The 14,153-nt window shown below is 47.7% G+C and overlaps 2 protein-coding genes across 3 annotated transcripts; one reads left to right on the plus strand and one right to left on the minus strand.

The window, feature by feature from the left end:
* Positions 1–1,439: 1,439 nt before the first annotated feature.
* Positions 1,440–5,134, plus strand: GLOD5 (glyoxalase domain containing 5). 2 transcript variants are annotated; one of them, XM_068697169.1, is made up of 5 exons: positions 1,440–1,580; positions 2,882–3,032; positions 3,717–3,872; positions 4,085–4,274; positions 4,909–5,134. In XM_068697169.1, the coding sequence occupies exons 2-4, from the start codon at positions 2,892–2,894 to the stop codon at positions 4,235–4,237; spliced, it is 450 nt and encodes a 149-aa protein (XP_068553270.1). In that variant the 5' UTR covers positions 1,440–1,580; positions 2,882–2,891; the 3' UTR covers positions 4,238–4,274; positions 4,909–5,134. The 2 variants fall into 2 exon arrangements, with proteins under 2 accessions (XP_068553270.1, XP_068553271.1); XM_068697170.1 differs by having other exon boundaries at positions 1,441–1,580; positions 2,796–3,032.
* A 1,682-nt stretch (positions 5,135–6,816) lies between these two features.
* LOC137863761 (cis-aconitate decarboxylase-like) lies at positions 6,817–14,134 on the minus strand. The gene is made up of 6 exons (XM_068697173.1): positions 13,829–14,134; positions 13,170–13,224; positions 10,344–10,531; positions 10,097–10,189; positions 9,604–9,809; positions 6,817–9,077 (listed from the first exon to the last, which is right to left on the minus strand). Exons 1-6 carry the CDS (start codon positions 13,847–13,849, stop codon positions 8,159–8,161), a joined length of 1,482 nt encoding a protein of 493 aa, XP_068553274.1. The 5' UTR covers positions 13,850–14,134; the 3' UTR covers positions 6,817–8,158.
* Between the last annotated feature and the right edge of the window lie 19 nt (positions 14,135–14,153).

Raw genomic sequence — 14,153 nt, forward strand, 5'->3', positions numbered from 1 at the left:
CTGAGCTGAGCTTAAATTGGCTCCTGGGCCCATGGGTGTGGGGTGGAAGCCCCAGGTGAGGCAGCTTGGAGCTGATAAGAGCTATTAGTGCCCTCAGTGTTGGTGTTACTGGCACCTGTGAGAAGAGCTTTGAGAGTTTTAATAAAGAAAAAAGAATATAGGATTTTTCAGATGAAAGTGAGGTTTGGGAAGCCAACAATAAACAAACAAACAAACAAATAAATAAATAAAAGCAACAGCCTTTTACCAAGCTCTGTCTGTGCAGCACACACCTATCAACCTGCTGGTACCTCCTTTGTATGTCCCATTTCCACCTCAGCTCTGCGTTCTCCAGCATTGGAAAACCCACTGTGACCTTAAAAACCATGAAGGCACGAGGGTTCTGTTGCATGTCCCAGGATTAGTTTATCTATTCAGCTCCTTGCTGGTTGACAACAGGTGTTCAGAGACAGAAGATAACCCACAAAGTAACTTTGGGGGAAAATCTGTGGGTTAACTTAGACAACTGGGGGAGAAAAATCATGGAATTATAGAATTACAGAATGTTTTGGGTTGGAAGGTACCTTTAAAGGTCATCTAGCCCAGTCGATCTGTGCTGTACATACAGGATACAAAACAGGCATTTTGTTCCCTCCCAGAATCCTCCAGATGTCCTTTCTCTCAACTTGGGGCAGAATGCAATACATCACACTGCATTTTCAGCTGTGTCCAAATTTCCACATATTAGAAATTTGTTTTATTTTTTTATTTTTTTATTTTCCCCACTGTGCACAGCGAAGCATGGGCAGTTTGCGTGCAGAGGGTCTATGCAGAATGATTTTAACACAGCGTGTCCTGTGCCTTGAACCACTTCCCTGGCAGCTTTTCCCCAGTCTGAACAATTTACTCCCTTGGAGCCAACTGCCCAGAGAGCTTCAGACCTTTCAAAACTCCATGCTATTTTTGGCACGTTTGTTTTCTGTAGATCACTAACTCTGCCTCAGGCCATGGAGAGCCTCTTTGGAGGAGCCTGTTTGCAGGAAGGTATCTCCAAAAAGGTGTCCAAAGCTGTGCACATCACCCTGAGGTTCCTTTGCTATTGCTTCTTGCTATACATTGGCTGTTAGGACAGCAAGTGTCTCGCTGGGCAATAAGACCTCAGCATGGTTCATGGTAGAAAATAATTCTGGAGGCAAAAAGGAACATTGTCTGCTGCAGGGGAAGGGGCTGCTTGCCACAGCTCTTCTCTAGGGGCATCCTTACCATCTTCTTAACAGTAAGCCACCCCAGTCTGAGCAGCAAGCTCAATGGTGTGCCTTAGTTTAGCACATTAACTCAGTTTTCCCTTGCAAAGAGTAAGTCACTAAAATAGCCTTGATTTTTTCAAGCAACTCTGTGTGGTTGGACTTTCAGGTCCCTAAGGTCAAAGTACACCTCTGTGGGGAGCAGTGCTTAGAGCTCCTGTTTCTAATCAACGTTTATTTTATTGTTTTCCCCTTTCTCCTGTGACGTTACTCCTCACACAGCTCAGCTCCGGGCAGCAGGAGGACGGTTGTAAAGCCAGGCACTCTCCACCACTAGCTCTTCTGCTTCTCCTGCAGGTACTCAGCCTATTTTTATGATCTGGTTTCCTTGTGGTGTTTGCAGGCTTACTGGTCATGCAGGAGGGGAAGGTCTTGGGGAGGTTTGTTGCAGGCTGGGCCCTGCAGCTCAGGAACACCCAGGAGAACTTCCTGGGTGGGAAGGACTTTGTGGAGGTTCTGAGCCCAGGCTGGTCAAACACCAAACGCTGTCTGTGAGAAGGAGGAGTGGTGCAGGACAGTGGGGTCCTGCTCCAAGTGAGCTCCTCTGACCGTGAGGACCAGATGTCCCAGTGAAGCTGTGCCTGGTTTTATGCTGACCTTGCTCTTGTGTCAGTGGGGCTGAAATCTCTCCTTGCCAGCCGTTTCCTATGCACTCTGCTGCAAAAGGGCAATGCCAGATGGTATGAATCCAATATAGAAGAAAATGCCAAGGGCAACCCTGTTTATATGTACAGTCTGGGGGAGGAGAGGCAGGAGAGCAGGCCATAGAAAAGGATCTGGGGGTTCTGCTGGAGAGCAAGTTGAGTAGGAGTCAAGTGCGCCCTGGCAGCCCAAAGGGCTAACCATACCTTGGGGTGCACCAAACACGGCATGGCTAGCTGGTCAAAGGAAGGGATTGTCCTGCTCTGCTCTGTGCTGGTGCAGCCTCACCTTGAGCACTGTGTGCAGTTTTGGGTGCCACAACTTAAGAAGGACATAAAACTGTTTGAAAGCCCCCAAAGAAGGACTACAAAGATGGAAAAGGGTCTGGAGGGGAAGACGTGTGAGGAGTGGCTGAGGGCCCTGGGTTTGTTCAGCCCTGAGCAGAGCAGGCTGAGGGGAGGCCTCATGGCGGCCTGCAGCTCCCTCACAGGGAGCGGAGGGGCAGGCGCTGAGCTCTGCTCTCTGGGGACAGCGACAGGACCCGAGGGAACGGCATGGAGCTGGGACAGGGGAGGGTCAGGCTGGGGGTTAGGGAGAGGTTCTGCACCCAGAGGGTGGTTGGGCACTGGGACAGGCTCCCCAGGGACATGGTCACAGCACCGAGGCTGCTGGAGTTCAAGAAGTGTTTGGTCAACACTCTCAGACAGAGGGTATGATTTTTGGGTGGCCCTTTATGGAGCCAGGAGGTGGAGTTGGAGATCCTCGTGGGTCCCTTCCAACACAGGATGTTCTATGAATATATGAATTTATTGCTTCTGTACTTGTGCCACCTGCAGGCCAAAAGAAAACCCATTTGATCTCCATTGACAGTTCAGTTAACAGCTTCCTGGATCGTTTCCCTTTGCAGCTGGGTGCTCCTCACCTTCCTCTCGAGTGGTTTTGCACTCTGTTCTCAGCCCTGGGACGATGTCCTGGAAGGAAGAACACATGAGTCCACCCCCTTGTTTCATCCAGCGCCTGGACCACCTCGTGTTGACTGTTAAGAGCATTGAGGACACTGTTGCCTTCTACTCCAAAGTCCTGGGCATGGAAGTGGTGACTTTCAAGGTAACATGGGGGAAAGGCTGAGGGGAGCTAAAGTAGTAGTCCTGAGCCAGTGGCTGGTTCCTGTGGATCTGACAGGAGAAATCTTTGGGATTTCTCCTTGGTCTGGGGATAGTAGAGCTAACAAAGTCAGGCACTTGCACTCACATCCCAGGGCTACAGTGAGCATCAATCTGCTCTTCAGATGGGCACAGGTGGAAGGTCACTGCCCTGCGTTTCCGTGGGGATCAGGTCTCGGTTGTCATATAAATCTGAAGAAATATTGGGGGCCTGCAAAGAAAAGATGTGTCAGAACCTCCTTCCTTACCATCTTCCCACTGCCTCATCTTGGTTCCCTCCGCAGTTCCCAGCGTGTGCATTATTTTTATGGCTGTCCCACAGGCAGGATGGAGGGTGCCCAGAACTGAAAATTCTCATCTTTATGGCTTAGAAGCAGCTGCAAGTGGCCATGGGACTTTGTTGGGTCACTGCATCTCCAGGGATGTGGTGGGAATCTTGCAGCAGTCAACTCTTGCCTTGAGTTATCCCAGCAAGAGCCCAGAGTTAGCAGGACTACAGCCATGCCCCCAGGACTTTTAGGACTACACAGCTGAATGGATGTTGAAAGCTTCCAGCCCAGTAAGTCTCTTTGGTATTGATTCTTTTTTTTTTTTTTTCTTTTTTTTTTTTTTTTTTTGGTGGGGACAGGGAAATCGCAAAGCTTTACGTTTTGGCAACCAGAAGTTTAACCTGCATGAGGTTGGGAAGGAATTTGAACCCAAGGCTCGCCACCCGGTCCCCGGCTCTGTAGATATCTGCCTTATCACACAGGCACCCCTGGAGCAGCTTTTGAGTCATCTGAAGGTGAGCAAGGTGTAGAGTGTGCACAGGGCAGTGTAACCCTGGGAGGCATGAGGCCAGAGCCTCACAAGTGACACTTTAAAGGTCTGTGCTTTGGGGAATGTCAGAATTTTCTCATACAATGTCGCATGCTTTTAAGGCTGGAGGGAAGAGTGCACAATGACCTGATAAAAATCCCTTGAGCATTAAATCCCTGCTCTTATGTCTCCTCCCAGGCCTGTGGGGTGATCATTGAAGAAGGTCCTGTGGCCAGAACTGGTGCCGTGGGTCCAATAACATCCATCTACTTCCGAGACCCCGATGAGAACCTGATTGAGGTTTCTAGGTACAGCACAGACATGAGTGCAGTCAGCGGAGGGGAGCCCTAACCACAACCCGTACTCTCAGCCTGGGTCCCAGCAGGAGGTATGATGCAGAGGCCAGGATTTTGATGGTCTATATACAAATTCAAGCTTTCATTTTGTAAACCTATGACAAGTCTCAGCTCCCAGCTGTAAAGCTGCATGAGCCTCGAGAGCTTTCCAAAGGCAGGATCAGCCCCAGCTTGCTCTGCACTCACCCCTGGATGTGAATCCTACTTCTATAAATCAATGTCAATGGAGACTTCATGGCTTTCTTGGGAGATCCATCCTGCTGTAACCTATCTCCTCTCTGGGAACTGGGAACTGGGTCTCAGCGTCTGACACACAAAGTGCTCGTGAAGCTGTGCCTCATACTCAGCTCTGCATAAATACTTGAATATTTATAGGGTTTCTGTCACCGGGGATGGGAGAAAGCAGCAGTGAGGAGCAGCAAGGAGGTGGCTGTAAGGAGGGGAGGGTTTCTAAAGTCATGGAGCTCACCTAGATTTCTGCAGGGATGAAGGGGAAATGAGGTGCTAAGAAGACAGTGGCATCAGGCACAAAACTTCTATGTTGGCTCTCCTTGCAGCTCAGCATGGTTGTCTTGGACTGTCATCTGGGTTTCCTTCTTTCTTTAATACTTCAATTATTTAAAAAGCATGAAGGAACAAAGAGGGGTTACTTGTTTTTTTTTCCAGGAGAGCAGTTCCCCAGCTGGCCACACTGCGGTAGCAACGTTATCATCAAGGAAACAGTGCTGGAAGGCAGAGAGAACTCTTCTGACCTCTACAGTCAAAATCACCTCTAAAACTGAAATAATCAGTGAATTGATTTTTTTTTTTTTTAAATGTCATTTCGTGGAAAATCCATCTCCTCCATGGTGGAAGAAAAGAAAATCCCTAATAAATGCAGTGCTTCCAATGACCCAAATCTTGTGTCAGTGGTGGCAGTAGGGATGAAAGCTGCTTGTAGCTTGCTTTGAACCATTTGTGGGAGTGAGCCATAAGCGCTCCCCTGGGAGGAGACACCACAACTCACCACATTTGCCCTGTACATGCAGAACAGGAGGGGACCGCTGGGGAAGGGGACCCGTGGGAAAGGGGGAGCCCCTGGGCAGTAGCCCCGGTTCTGCGGCTGCTCTCCAGGGTGCTGACAGCCACCGAGCATCCTCGCTCCTACCAGCCCGGCCCCAGCTCCCAGCTCTACTGGCCTGGGCTTCTCCCTGCCCAGGTTCTTGTTCCAGCCCTACCCTGTTCATTTTTGGCCTGGGTTTGTCCTTACTGATTGCTTGCTCACAGGTGTCCTGCCTGGCTCGGCGCTGGAAATGTTGTTTTACTCAATGAGCTCGCTACTGTAAATATGTTTGGGAAGAAAGGTTTCCTGTTCTTATTTTTATTTTAAGCATCATTTATCTTGGAGCAGCAGTAGAAAGAAGGACAATGGTTCTTTTCTTATTCAACTTGACAGGAGAAGTTAGGAACTTTGTTTGCACCATATTAATTACTGGATTACTTTCAGCGTCACACAAGCTGGCCTATAGTTTTCCCGGGGCCATTTTTTCTTATGCTCTTAAAAGACCTCACTTTCCTTACCAAGGGGCAAGGCCTCCTGTTTTTTTAAGGACATGAAACATTCATTGTTTGAAACTGGAAATAATGAGTCAGACATTTTTCTGGGGTAGGAGACTGGAGGCGTTTTCAGGATCCTAGGCTTACAGAAGAAATACCATGAAAGAAAAAACCCTCAAGTATGCCTTCAGCTTCCAGATATTTTGGAAAAGCTGTTACTACTTCAGCTGATAGGCTTGTACACTACCAGCATTCCTGAAACTTCCCTTATTTTACGCATTTTCTGATGAAATGTGTCAGGATTGTGCCTTGCTGGATAGCTGAGACTGCAGGCTGAGAAAGTGGGAGCAGTTTGTAACGCTGGCAGCAACACCAGATCTTCAGGCCCTTGTACTTGTGAAAGCCTCACAAAAGCCTTGTCCCTCTCTGACCAAGGACTGACAATGATCAGTGTCAAACACCACAAGCTTGAAGTGGCCTTCTCCCTCCTAGAGGGGTGATGGCACCTAGGAGAACTGCACTCAGAGAGATTTATGAAATTAAGTTTCTTGCAGCTCTTGCCAATGTGTGATCTGGAGTCTACTAACTTTGCTGAGTATATAGTGAGCACATTTTCCCAGTGGGGACATGAATTTGGGTTTATGAAGACTGTCTCAGACTATCAGGGATAAGCAGGGATTCACCTTTCCCAAACAATGACCTTCTAGCAAGTGTTGCTAAAGACCTTATCACAACCTGGCGATGTTGGAATGCAAGTAGGATGAATCAAGTTTAGAAGAGCTTCTGGATCTCATGGACAAAATGTAGCCTGAAACCCAAATCCGAATGAAATGTTCCCCCTACCTCAATCCCACACCCCACCCCACTCCAGCACCAATAGATGGAAGGTGATAATTCCCTTGTCACCTTCTCAGCTTCAGCTCACTCTGTCCTAGCCTCTGTTGTGTTCCACTTCTCATTCAAAAGCCATGGTATTGTATGTGTTTGGATTAAAATTGGAAACCTACACGATGTAGAATGAAATCTCTATGCAGAAAATGGATTTACTTCAGTTCTTTATTTAGAAAGACTCAGTGTGACTATGCTTAGACAGTAGGAGAGAGTGGATTACAACAGGTGGGCAAACATTTTTGCTCTGACTGGGAAATTCTTTGCAGAGCCCACTACCAGCAAGCTAAAAAGGAACCAGCCCACATTCCTTGCCTGTCTAGACCCATCTCCCAGCAGAAAGCAGCCCTGAATTCTCCAGCAGGTTCTGTACCCACATCATTATCACACTGGAAACAGGTCCTTTGGATAAGCAGTCACAGTATTTAACGCACAGAGGAATATTGCATAGTTCTCCTTGCTGTTCAGAAAGGACGCAGGGTAAGAAAGCCTTTCAGTGAGTGGTTGCTCAGGAGCACAAGTACAGATTTTGTCCCAGCCAGAAAGCTGATTTAGAGATGCAGTCTCTTTATCCTTTCTCTCCTCTCAGGGGAGAGAACCAGGAATTTCCCAACACGAGTTACAGTGTGCTTGTGCCAACCGTCCAGAGGTACCCATCTCTTTGCTGACCACAGAGGTGACCTCCGGCAAGCTAGCTCTAAATAGCTGCGGGGTGACCTGCCCAAAGCCAGGAGGGATGGTGTGCCACAGCCCTAGGATCACCTCGCAGGAGGTGTGGGATATAGATGTAGGACTGCTGTATGATTCCTCACCTACCAACTGCTTTTCATTCAGAAAAGACAGACAGGTTTTAAGGGTCATTGAATGATCCCTTGCACAGAGAGAATTGACAACCACTTCCCAAATGCTGCAGAAATGGAAGGCTTTTGCTGAAAAAGTAGCAAAAAAAAAAAAAAAAAAAGAATTCCTTCTGTGCCTGAGAGCTTTGCAGGCAGGGCTGCTTACAGTAACTCTGATAGATTTTTCATCTGGCCAGAAAGACTACCTAACCATGATCCAAAAAGTGCCAGGAGGAGCATTAAGAAAAGCACACATTTTGCAGTTGGATGTCCTCTTCCCAGACTCAACAATTAGGCATTCCATACAAAAATAATTTTGAGCTCAGCTTTAAAATATCTAGACTATCCCTAGTGGGAGACCAGTTTCCAGATAATAGCCCAGGATTCACATAGATTCTCATGGGATTTTTTGGTATTTGTAGTGGCCTTTCAGCTTCTGAGAACCAACCTAAGTCAAAACTGACTCTGTGTACTAAGTGCTCACACAGACACACCTCCTGCCTCATGGGCTCCTTTGATACTAAAGCGTCTACTTTGACTTCAAGGGGTAGGAAGTTTCCTGCCATTGGAAATGAATAGTAAAGCACCAATGAAGAAAGGAATCAGAGTTTCACTGGAATAAGTCCCTTTTCAGGAACCCATTCGCTGTTCCTTCACAGGCTGCAGGCCAGCTGGGAGCTATCTGACATATTCTCCAGGTTGTCCACCATAGCGATGATGGTTTCTACTTTTTCTTCAGGAAAAACGTGAGAGGCATTAGATCGAAACTTCTTCAGGAGTGACTCTCTGCTCAGAGGCTTCCTCCAGTGCCCATAGAAAGTGTCACATTTGCCTGTGAGGACATCCCCGCTGTGCAGGAGCAGTGCCACCTCTCCATACATCTTGTCAAAGTTGGCCACGTTATCTTCAGGGTGCTCCACCACCACTTTGTCCAGCAGCTCCCTCAGCTCCTGCCGGTGGATGCTGCTCTCCGTGAAGGAGCTGAGGCCCACTTCGCCATCCAGCAGGGCTGTGCAGGCATTGAACTGGAAGGAGTGCCTGGCCTGGTGCTCGGAGCTGGGGAAAGGCCGGTTGATGTACTTGGACACTGGGATCTTCAGCACAATGGTGCGGATCAAAGAGGGAGAGAAGGACCCTGCGTAGTTGATGAAGAGGTTCCGGACAGACAAGGCAGCATCCACCACCCAGTGCATCCCCAGGTGGGCCGGGAAGCGCTTGAAAGCGATATCCTGCTTCTCCAAGAGGAACTCGTGATGGTCACCCGGTGTGGACAGTGGCTTGGGTTGGTAGACACTATAGAAAGCGCTGAACCCAGAGCACCCCGGGATGTCATCCAGAATGACAGGGTTAGCCTCCATCCCTCGGGCAGCCAGCAGTGCTGCTTCAAAGCCCAGGCGGGTGGCATTCCCGATGTGCAGTGGCTTGGCCTGGGTGGCGGCGTTGGCCATGGGTGCCCCCGCGAGCGAGGCGGCGATGCCCAAGGCGTGGGCGCACTGTGTCATGCTGAGGGAGAGCAGCTTTGCCGTGGCCGCCGCGCTTCCCATGGTACCGACCACTGAAGGAGGGTGGAACCTAAGGGGGAAAGTGCAGGTATGAGCGTGAAACAGCCACGTTGGCCAGCGGGAATCCCTCATGGCTCTGTTGTGGATGGGATTCACCTGACTCAACATTTAGCCATTTAGCCAAACCAAACATCTGTTTGAAACTTCATTGGAGACCACATAGTGAGGCCAGCATCTTCGGAAAACTCTTTTTAATTTTCTCTAAGAGTAGGTGGCACGGCTTGTGTCTGTACAGCTAAACTTTCACCCTGTCTTTCACCCTTCCAGGCAAAGAAGGTGGCCTCATGTACCATGCCCTAGGGCAACAGATCCTGACTGATGTCTCTTGGACCACAATGGAGACTCAGTCATCATGATGAGGGTTTGGCACAGTGGCCCTGAGCCTGCAGAGCTGTGCGAGCTACCAAGAGGGAATAAGTTGTACGCTTATGCTTGTTTTTCTAACTGAAATTGCTGTAGCATCCTCTAGCCCTGGTCACTCACACCAGCCTACTAGGGGAAAAAAAAAAAAAGAAAAAAGAAAAAAAAAGATTTACCTTTTGGGAATGTTGTGAGCCTCAGTGGAGAAATGCATGAGCCTCCCTTGCACTTCCAGACCCACGTTAAATGCCAGGAGGAAATCCAGCCCATTGGGTTTGGTGCTCGGAGGTAGCATCTGGGAAGCAGCCAGGAGAGCCGGCAGGACAGCCCCAGATGGGTGAGTAGCAGGGTGCCAGGTGTCATCAAAGTCCATGGAGTGTGTCTGCCAGGGAAATGGAGATAAGGGTTTTCTGGTGTAGGGGGCTACGAGCCAAGGGGGTCCTTGCTACTAGTGCTGAGGCTGCATCTATAACAACGTCCACCCAGTCATCCAGAGGTCCCCACGGTGCTTGGTTGGTCCCCTCTAAAAGCAGTGTGCAAGACTGCAGAGCAACCCAGGACTTCTTGGCCCCCATAGCCCCTCTCAGGCACCAGACTGCTTCCTGCAATACTAATTAGTGTTTTAAAGGCACCACAAAGCAGATCTTCTCCTGGAAGAGCCTGCCTTACCGCAACACCGTTGGTGAACGCGGCCAGTGTCGGGGAGAGCTTCATGCCTGGCCTGCCATAGACGGAGCTCACGGCAACTGAAGAGTACAGCTCCTGCAAAAAAGGGAGATTTAGGAGTGAAGGAGTGATGGTATGATGCCCCACTGCAAGGCAAAAGTCCTACATCATCCATGAAATAAAGCCTTGCTTGTGGTGATGGGGTCACCGTAGGGACTGCAAACACCCAAGGGAATAGGGCTGTTCCTACCCGGCAGTACTGCAGAGCAATATCGAACACGGGCGTTGTGCTGCCCATGAGGCCGACCCCAATGCTGTCGAGGATCATCCTCTTGCTTCTGTAACGGACAGTCTTGGTCAAGTGCTCGGGCCGGACTGCGTGGATGAAGGAGGCGAAGCTGCTGGTCACGGTCTCCTCGGGAGCACTCCTGGCCACCACTGCAGAACCAAGAGAGAGGGGGAGCGGGTGGGAAGTGGGCTGACAGCTCACAGCCCTTTATCCTCTGTCCCCACTGGGTTTACTGAAGGGAGAAGACAACTGGAGATCACAGGAAGCATGTCCCTTGGGTCACAGAGCCTCATACAGCCCTAGGGAGCCGATGGGTTGTGATTCACAGACAGCAGAGAGACGCTGCTGGGGAGGGGATTGGCATCTCCTCCCTCATCAGCAGCACAGGGAGCTCAAGGCAAGCAGATCAGTGCGACTCCTGTCCTTCTCCATGGGTTTCCAAAGGTCCAGGGTGCATCCTGGCTCCTACAGCCTTCATGTGCTGTTAGGACTGCTCTGGGTCACTCCTCTAGTGGTTTCAAAGGGGTTCAAGAGAAGCAGGACTCAGCTACATGACCCCTCTTGGGTTTCAAGAAACCATCTTTTGGGGATGTCAACGCAAACTATGTCTCCATATCTGGAGAAGGAGCAGAGCAAGTGCCCTGCCCCATTACCAGTGGAGCCCTGTTGGGAGTGTATCAACCAAAACCCAAACTAAGCTTAACCCCAATTACATTCTATAGCTTCCATTGCTTTTAGCAAGCAGCATTAGACCCAAAGCCTGGATTTATCTGTAAGTTATCTCTAAATTTATCCCTGTGTGGTGTCTGGGCTCAGGCAGTAAAGCTCTTAAGTCCTATGCACTCAGAAGGATGCTAGTGATTAAAAGCAAAAAGGCCTTTGTGTGTTCTTACACCATTCAGCTCAGCACATCAGAGGCTTCAGCCTGTGCTTCAGAAGGGGAATAGACCAGCAGATCACCTGAGCTTGGTGTCTGAAGGGAAGTTTTTTTCCTGTCTCTGAAAACCTTTTTAGTAGACAAGAAGCAACACAACACGCTTCCCAAGGAAAAGTCAGTGTTTGTATTTATGTAAGGTAGAGCTGGGCAGATAACACAGACTATTGGCACTTTTGTATTTGGAAGTCACAATTTCCAAATCTTTGGAGGTGTTTAAATTCCATGGAAAATATCCAATTTGGGACCATTTTTATTTCAGTGACAAATTGCTTTTGTTTTGATGAATTTATAATTCATAGAATTACAGTCATTAGGATCCACTATAGTTTATAATATCATTTTGAGAGCTCACATGAGATTAGAAAAACCAGAAAATTCAATATATCTAGTATTTGCATGATTTCCCATGTATGTATATGTGTATGGTGGTGGGGTAGACATACACATGCATACAAACAAGAGACAGCACTAACGCCCAAACGAAAGCAATCACACAAAAAAGTAAAGATGAATGAAACAAGAAAATAAAAATACTTTCTTCCAACATCTTAGAGGAAACCTCATCAAAATCAACAGGCACTTATGACACTATATTTTTTTAAACAGAAAATATCCCAATCAAACAAAATGACCATTCCCTAATTTCACTAGGATGCATTCATTCGTAAATGTCATGCCCACTGACTCACAGTTTGCTTGAAAATCTGTTTGGACTCACCTAGAGCCTAGGAGTCTGAAATCCACTTGTAAACACAGCTGAGAATGTCATCATTGCTGTGACTCACAGAAATAAAATCCACCCCTCGCAGCGGCTCTGCGAAATGGATCGCTATAGGAATCTGTACCACTCAGCAGTTTGGAAACCCTTCTGCTGCCAAAATCAGTGCCCTCCCTGTGTACGTGGAGAGCATCTCCCGTAGACCGCAAATGGAAGCACCAACGCCCTCAAGGAGGGGGAATGTGAGGTCCAACTAGGTTGGAGAGGCTGTAGGAAAATCTGCCTGAATCACACTGCACCCATAAAATGTTCATTGCTTCCTTCCCATCATCAATTACTCTTTGTCACTTCAGTAATCAGCAATGTTTTTTTAACCCTTCAATTAAAGACGCTTAATGACAGCCGTGTTTTTATCCTGCTATGGCAGCTGTGCTGCAGAATTTTATTAAAAAAAAAACCAACAAAAACAAACAAACAAAAACACTGTCTAATAAACCTGTTTAAGAGCAATTGGATTTGCATGGATTATTATTATTTCTGTTGTTCCAAGTGTTCATGAAAAACCACAAATTGCTCTTACTGCATTAAGAACACGTTTAAAAAGGAGTTAATAGACACAATTTATAACAGACCAAGTGGGTGCACTGCACAGTTGTGCTTGATTTGTCTGAAGTGGGAAGCTGAGGTTGTGCAGCTGTGAGACACAGAGAGTTATCAGTGAAACACTTCAAGCAGTGTAAATAGCAAGATTAGTTGTGAGAAAGTAAGGAGAGAAGAGTTAAGAATCTAAGCAATGAGAGCTACAATTCAAATATCTGCAATTTATGGTCAAAGTGTAAGAATTCGGAAAGTCTGGTTCTCAATCAGTTAAAGACGGTTTTAGCACAGGGCTAGTAAGCAACATTTTTACCACTTTTTCCACCCAGGGCAGTAATTATCGTAACAAGACCCCTAAGCACAACTTCCAAGAATTTGAGAAGTCTAGCTCAGTATGCTTAACCCAGCTACTTTAAAAAAAAAAAAAAAAAAGAAAGAAAAAGAAAAAAAATAAGTAATGACACAATTATTTTGAGATGCTCTTGAAAAGAAAAACAAAAAAGGATAGGGAATGCTGTTCTGCAGAGATACAAACCGTGAGCAGCAGTTTTATGCACTTGCCGGGAGCTTGCCAAGATCTTCTGGGATTTCTAGAGCAAAGACAGAGAAAGACCATTTGTCACCTAAGCTGCTTGAACTTTTTCAGAGCTGTTTTACTGGTTGTGCCTCTAACATGGCATTGGAAGACACTCACAGATCAAACGAGCGGATAAAGCTGACTTTCAGAGCCTACATATTTAAAGGAGAAAAAAAAAAAATAAAAATTTTCCAAAGCTCGGTCCAGCAGGGGTGCCAAGAACAGCCAGGGAAATAAAGCAGTGCAGTGGAAGGGGCAGCGCAGACTTCTCAGATCTACCATGAAATCCTCCTACAGCCGCGAGAAGGACCAGCTCCAGGTGGACGGGAGGAGGAAGACCCACGCAGCACATCCCAACAACAACAACCCCCCCACGGCACGGGGTGAAACACCCTTGGGATGCGTAAAAGGACCAGGCGTGGAAGAAAGGGGTTAGTAACTGTCAATAAAGTGTCTGCGAAAACCATCCGGTTTTGTTAACGTCGGGGCAGGTTCCCGTTTTATGTCACGACAGTTTTGACGGCTTAGGGGAACCACCCGGAAAGTGACACGACCTCCTTAAAGTGAGAAAGGAAAGACGAGAGATGGAGAGGTTTTGTACACAAGATAGTATTTACCTGCAAAGTTAAGTAGACCATTCTGCTGGCTGCTCCCACTGCTCAATGCCCAGCTCTGCACTGCTCTATTCGAGGGATGGGAGAGGTGTCTGAAAGGTGCCTTGCTGTCAGGGTTTATATATGCTTCTGAAAGGCAATTTGCTTTTTGTTTTTTTTTGCAACTGAATTTCAAGTGTGATGACATCAGCCTCTGGGGACCGAGAGGGTGGGGGGAATAGATGAGGAGGGGTGGTTTTTCTGTGCTGAGCAGAAGGGAAACCCCTCTGGTTTCAGGAAATAAAAAAGGAAAAAAAAAAAGATTTAGGACAATAACTGACAAAGTTCA

Source organism: Anas acuta, chromosome 13 (assembly GCF_963932015.1).
Source record: "Anas acuta chromosome 13, bAnaAcu1.1, whole genome shotgun sequence".
NCBI lineage: Eukaryota > Metazoa > Chordata > Aves > Anseriformes > Anatidae > Anas > Anas acuta.

Bases quoted from the DNA above. Each gene is read 5' to 3' on its own strand.
- GLOD5 (XM_068697169.1), top strand. From the start codon at position 2,892: ATGTCCTGGAAGGAAGAACACATGAGTCCACCCCCTTGTTTCATCCAG. The intron at 3,033-3,716 runs GTAACATGGGGG...TGGTGGGGACAG, and splicing joins TGGAAGTGGTGACTTTCAAG to GGAAATCGCAAAGCTTTACG. The intron at 3,873-4,084 runs GTGAGCAAGGTG...GTCTCCTCCCAG, and splicing joins AGCTTTTGAGTCATCTGAAG to GCCTGTGGGGTGATCATTGA.
- LOC137863761 (XM_068697173.1), bottom strand. From the start codon at position 13,849: ATGGTCTACTTAACTTTGCAG. The intron at 10,532-13,169 runs GTTTGTATCTCT...TTGGTTCTGCAG, and splicing joins GCATAAAACTGCTGCTCACG to TGGTGGCCAGGAGTGCTCCC. The intron at 10,190-10,343 runs GTAGGAACAGCC...CCTTTTTTGCAG, and splicing joins TTGCTCTGCAGTACTGCCGG to GAGCTGTACTCTTCAGTTGC.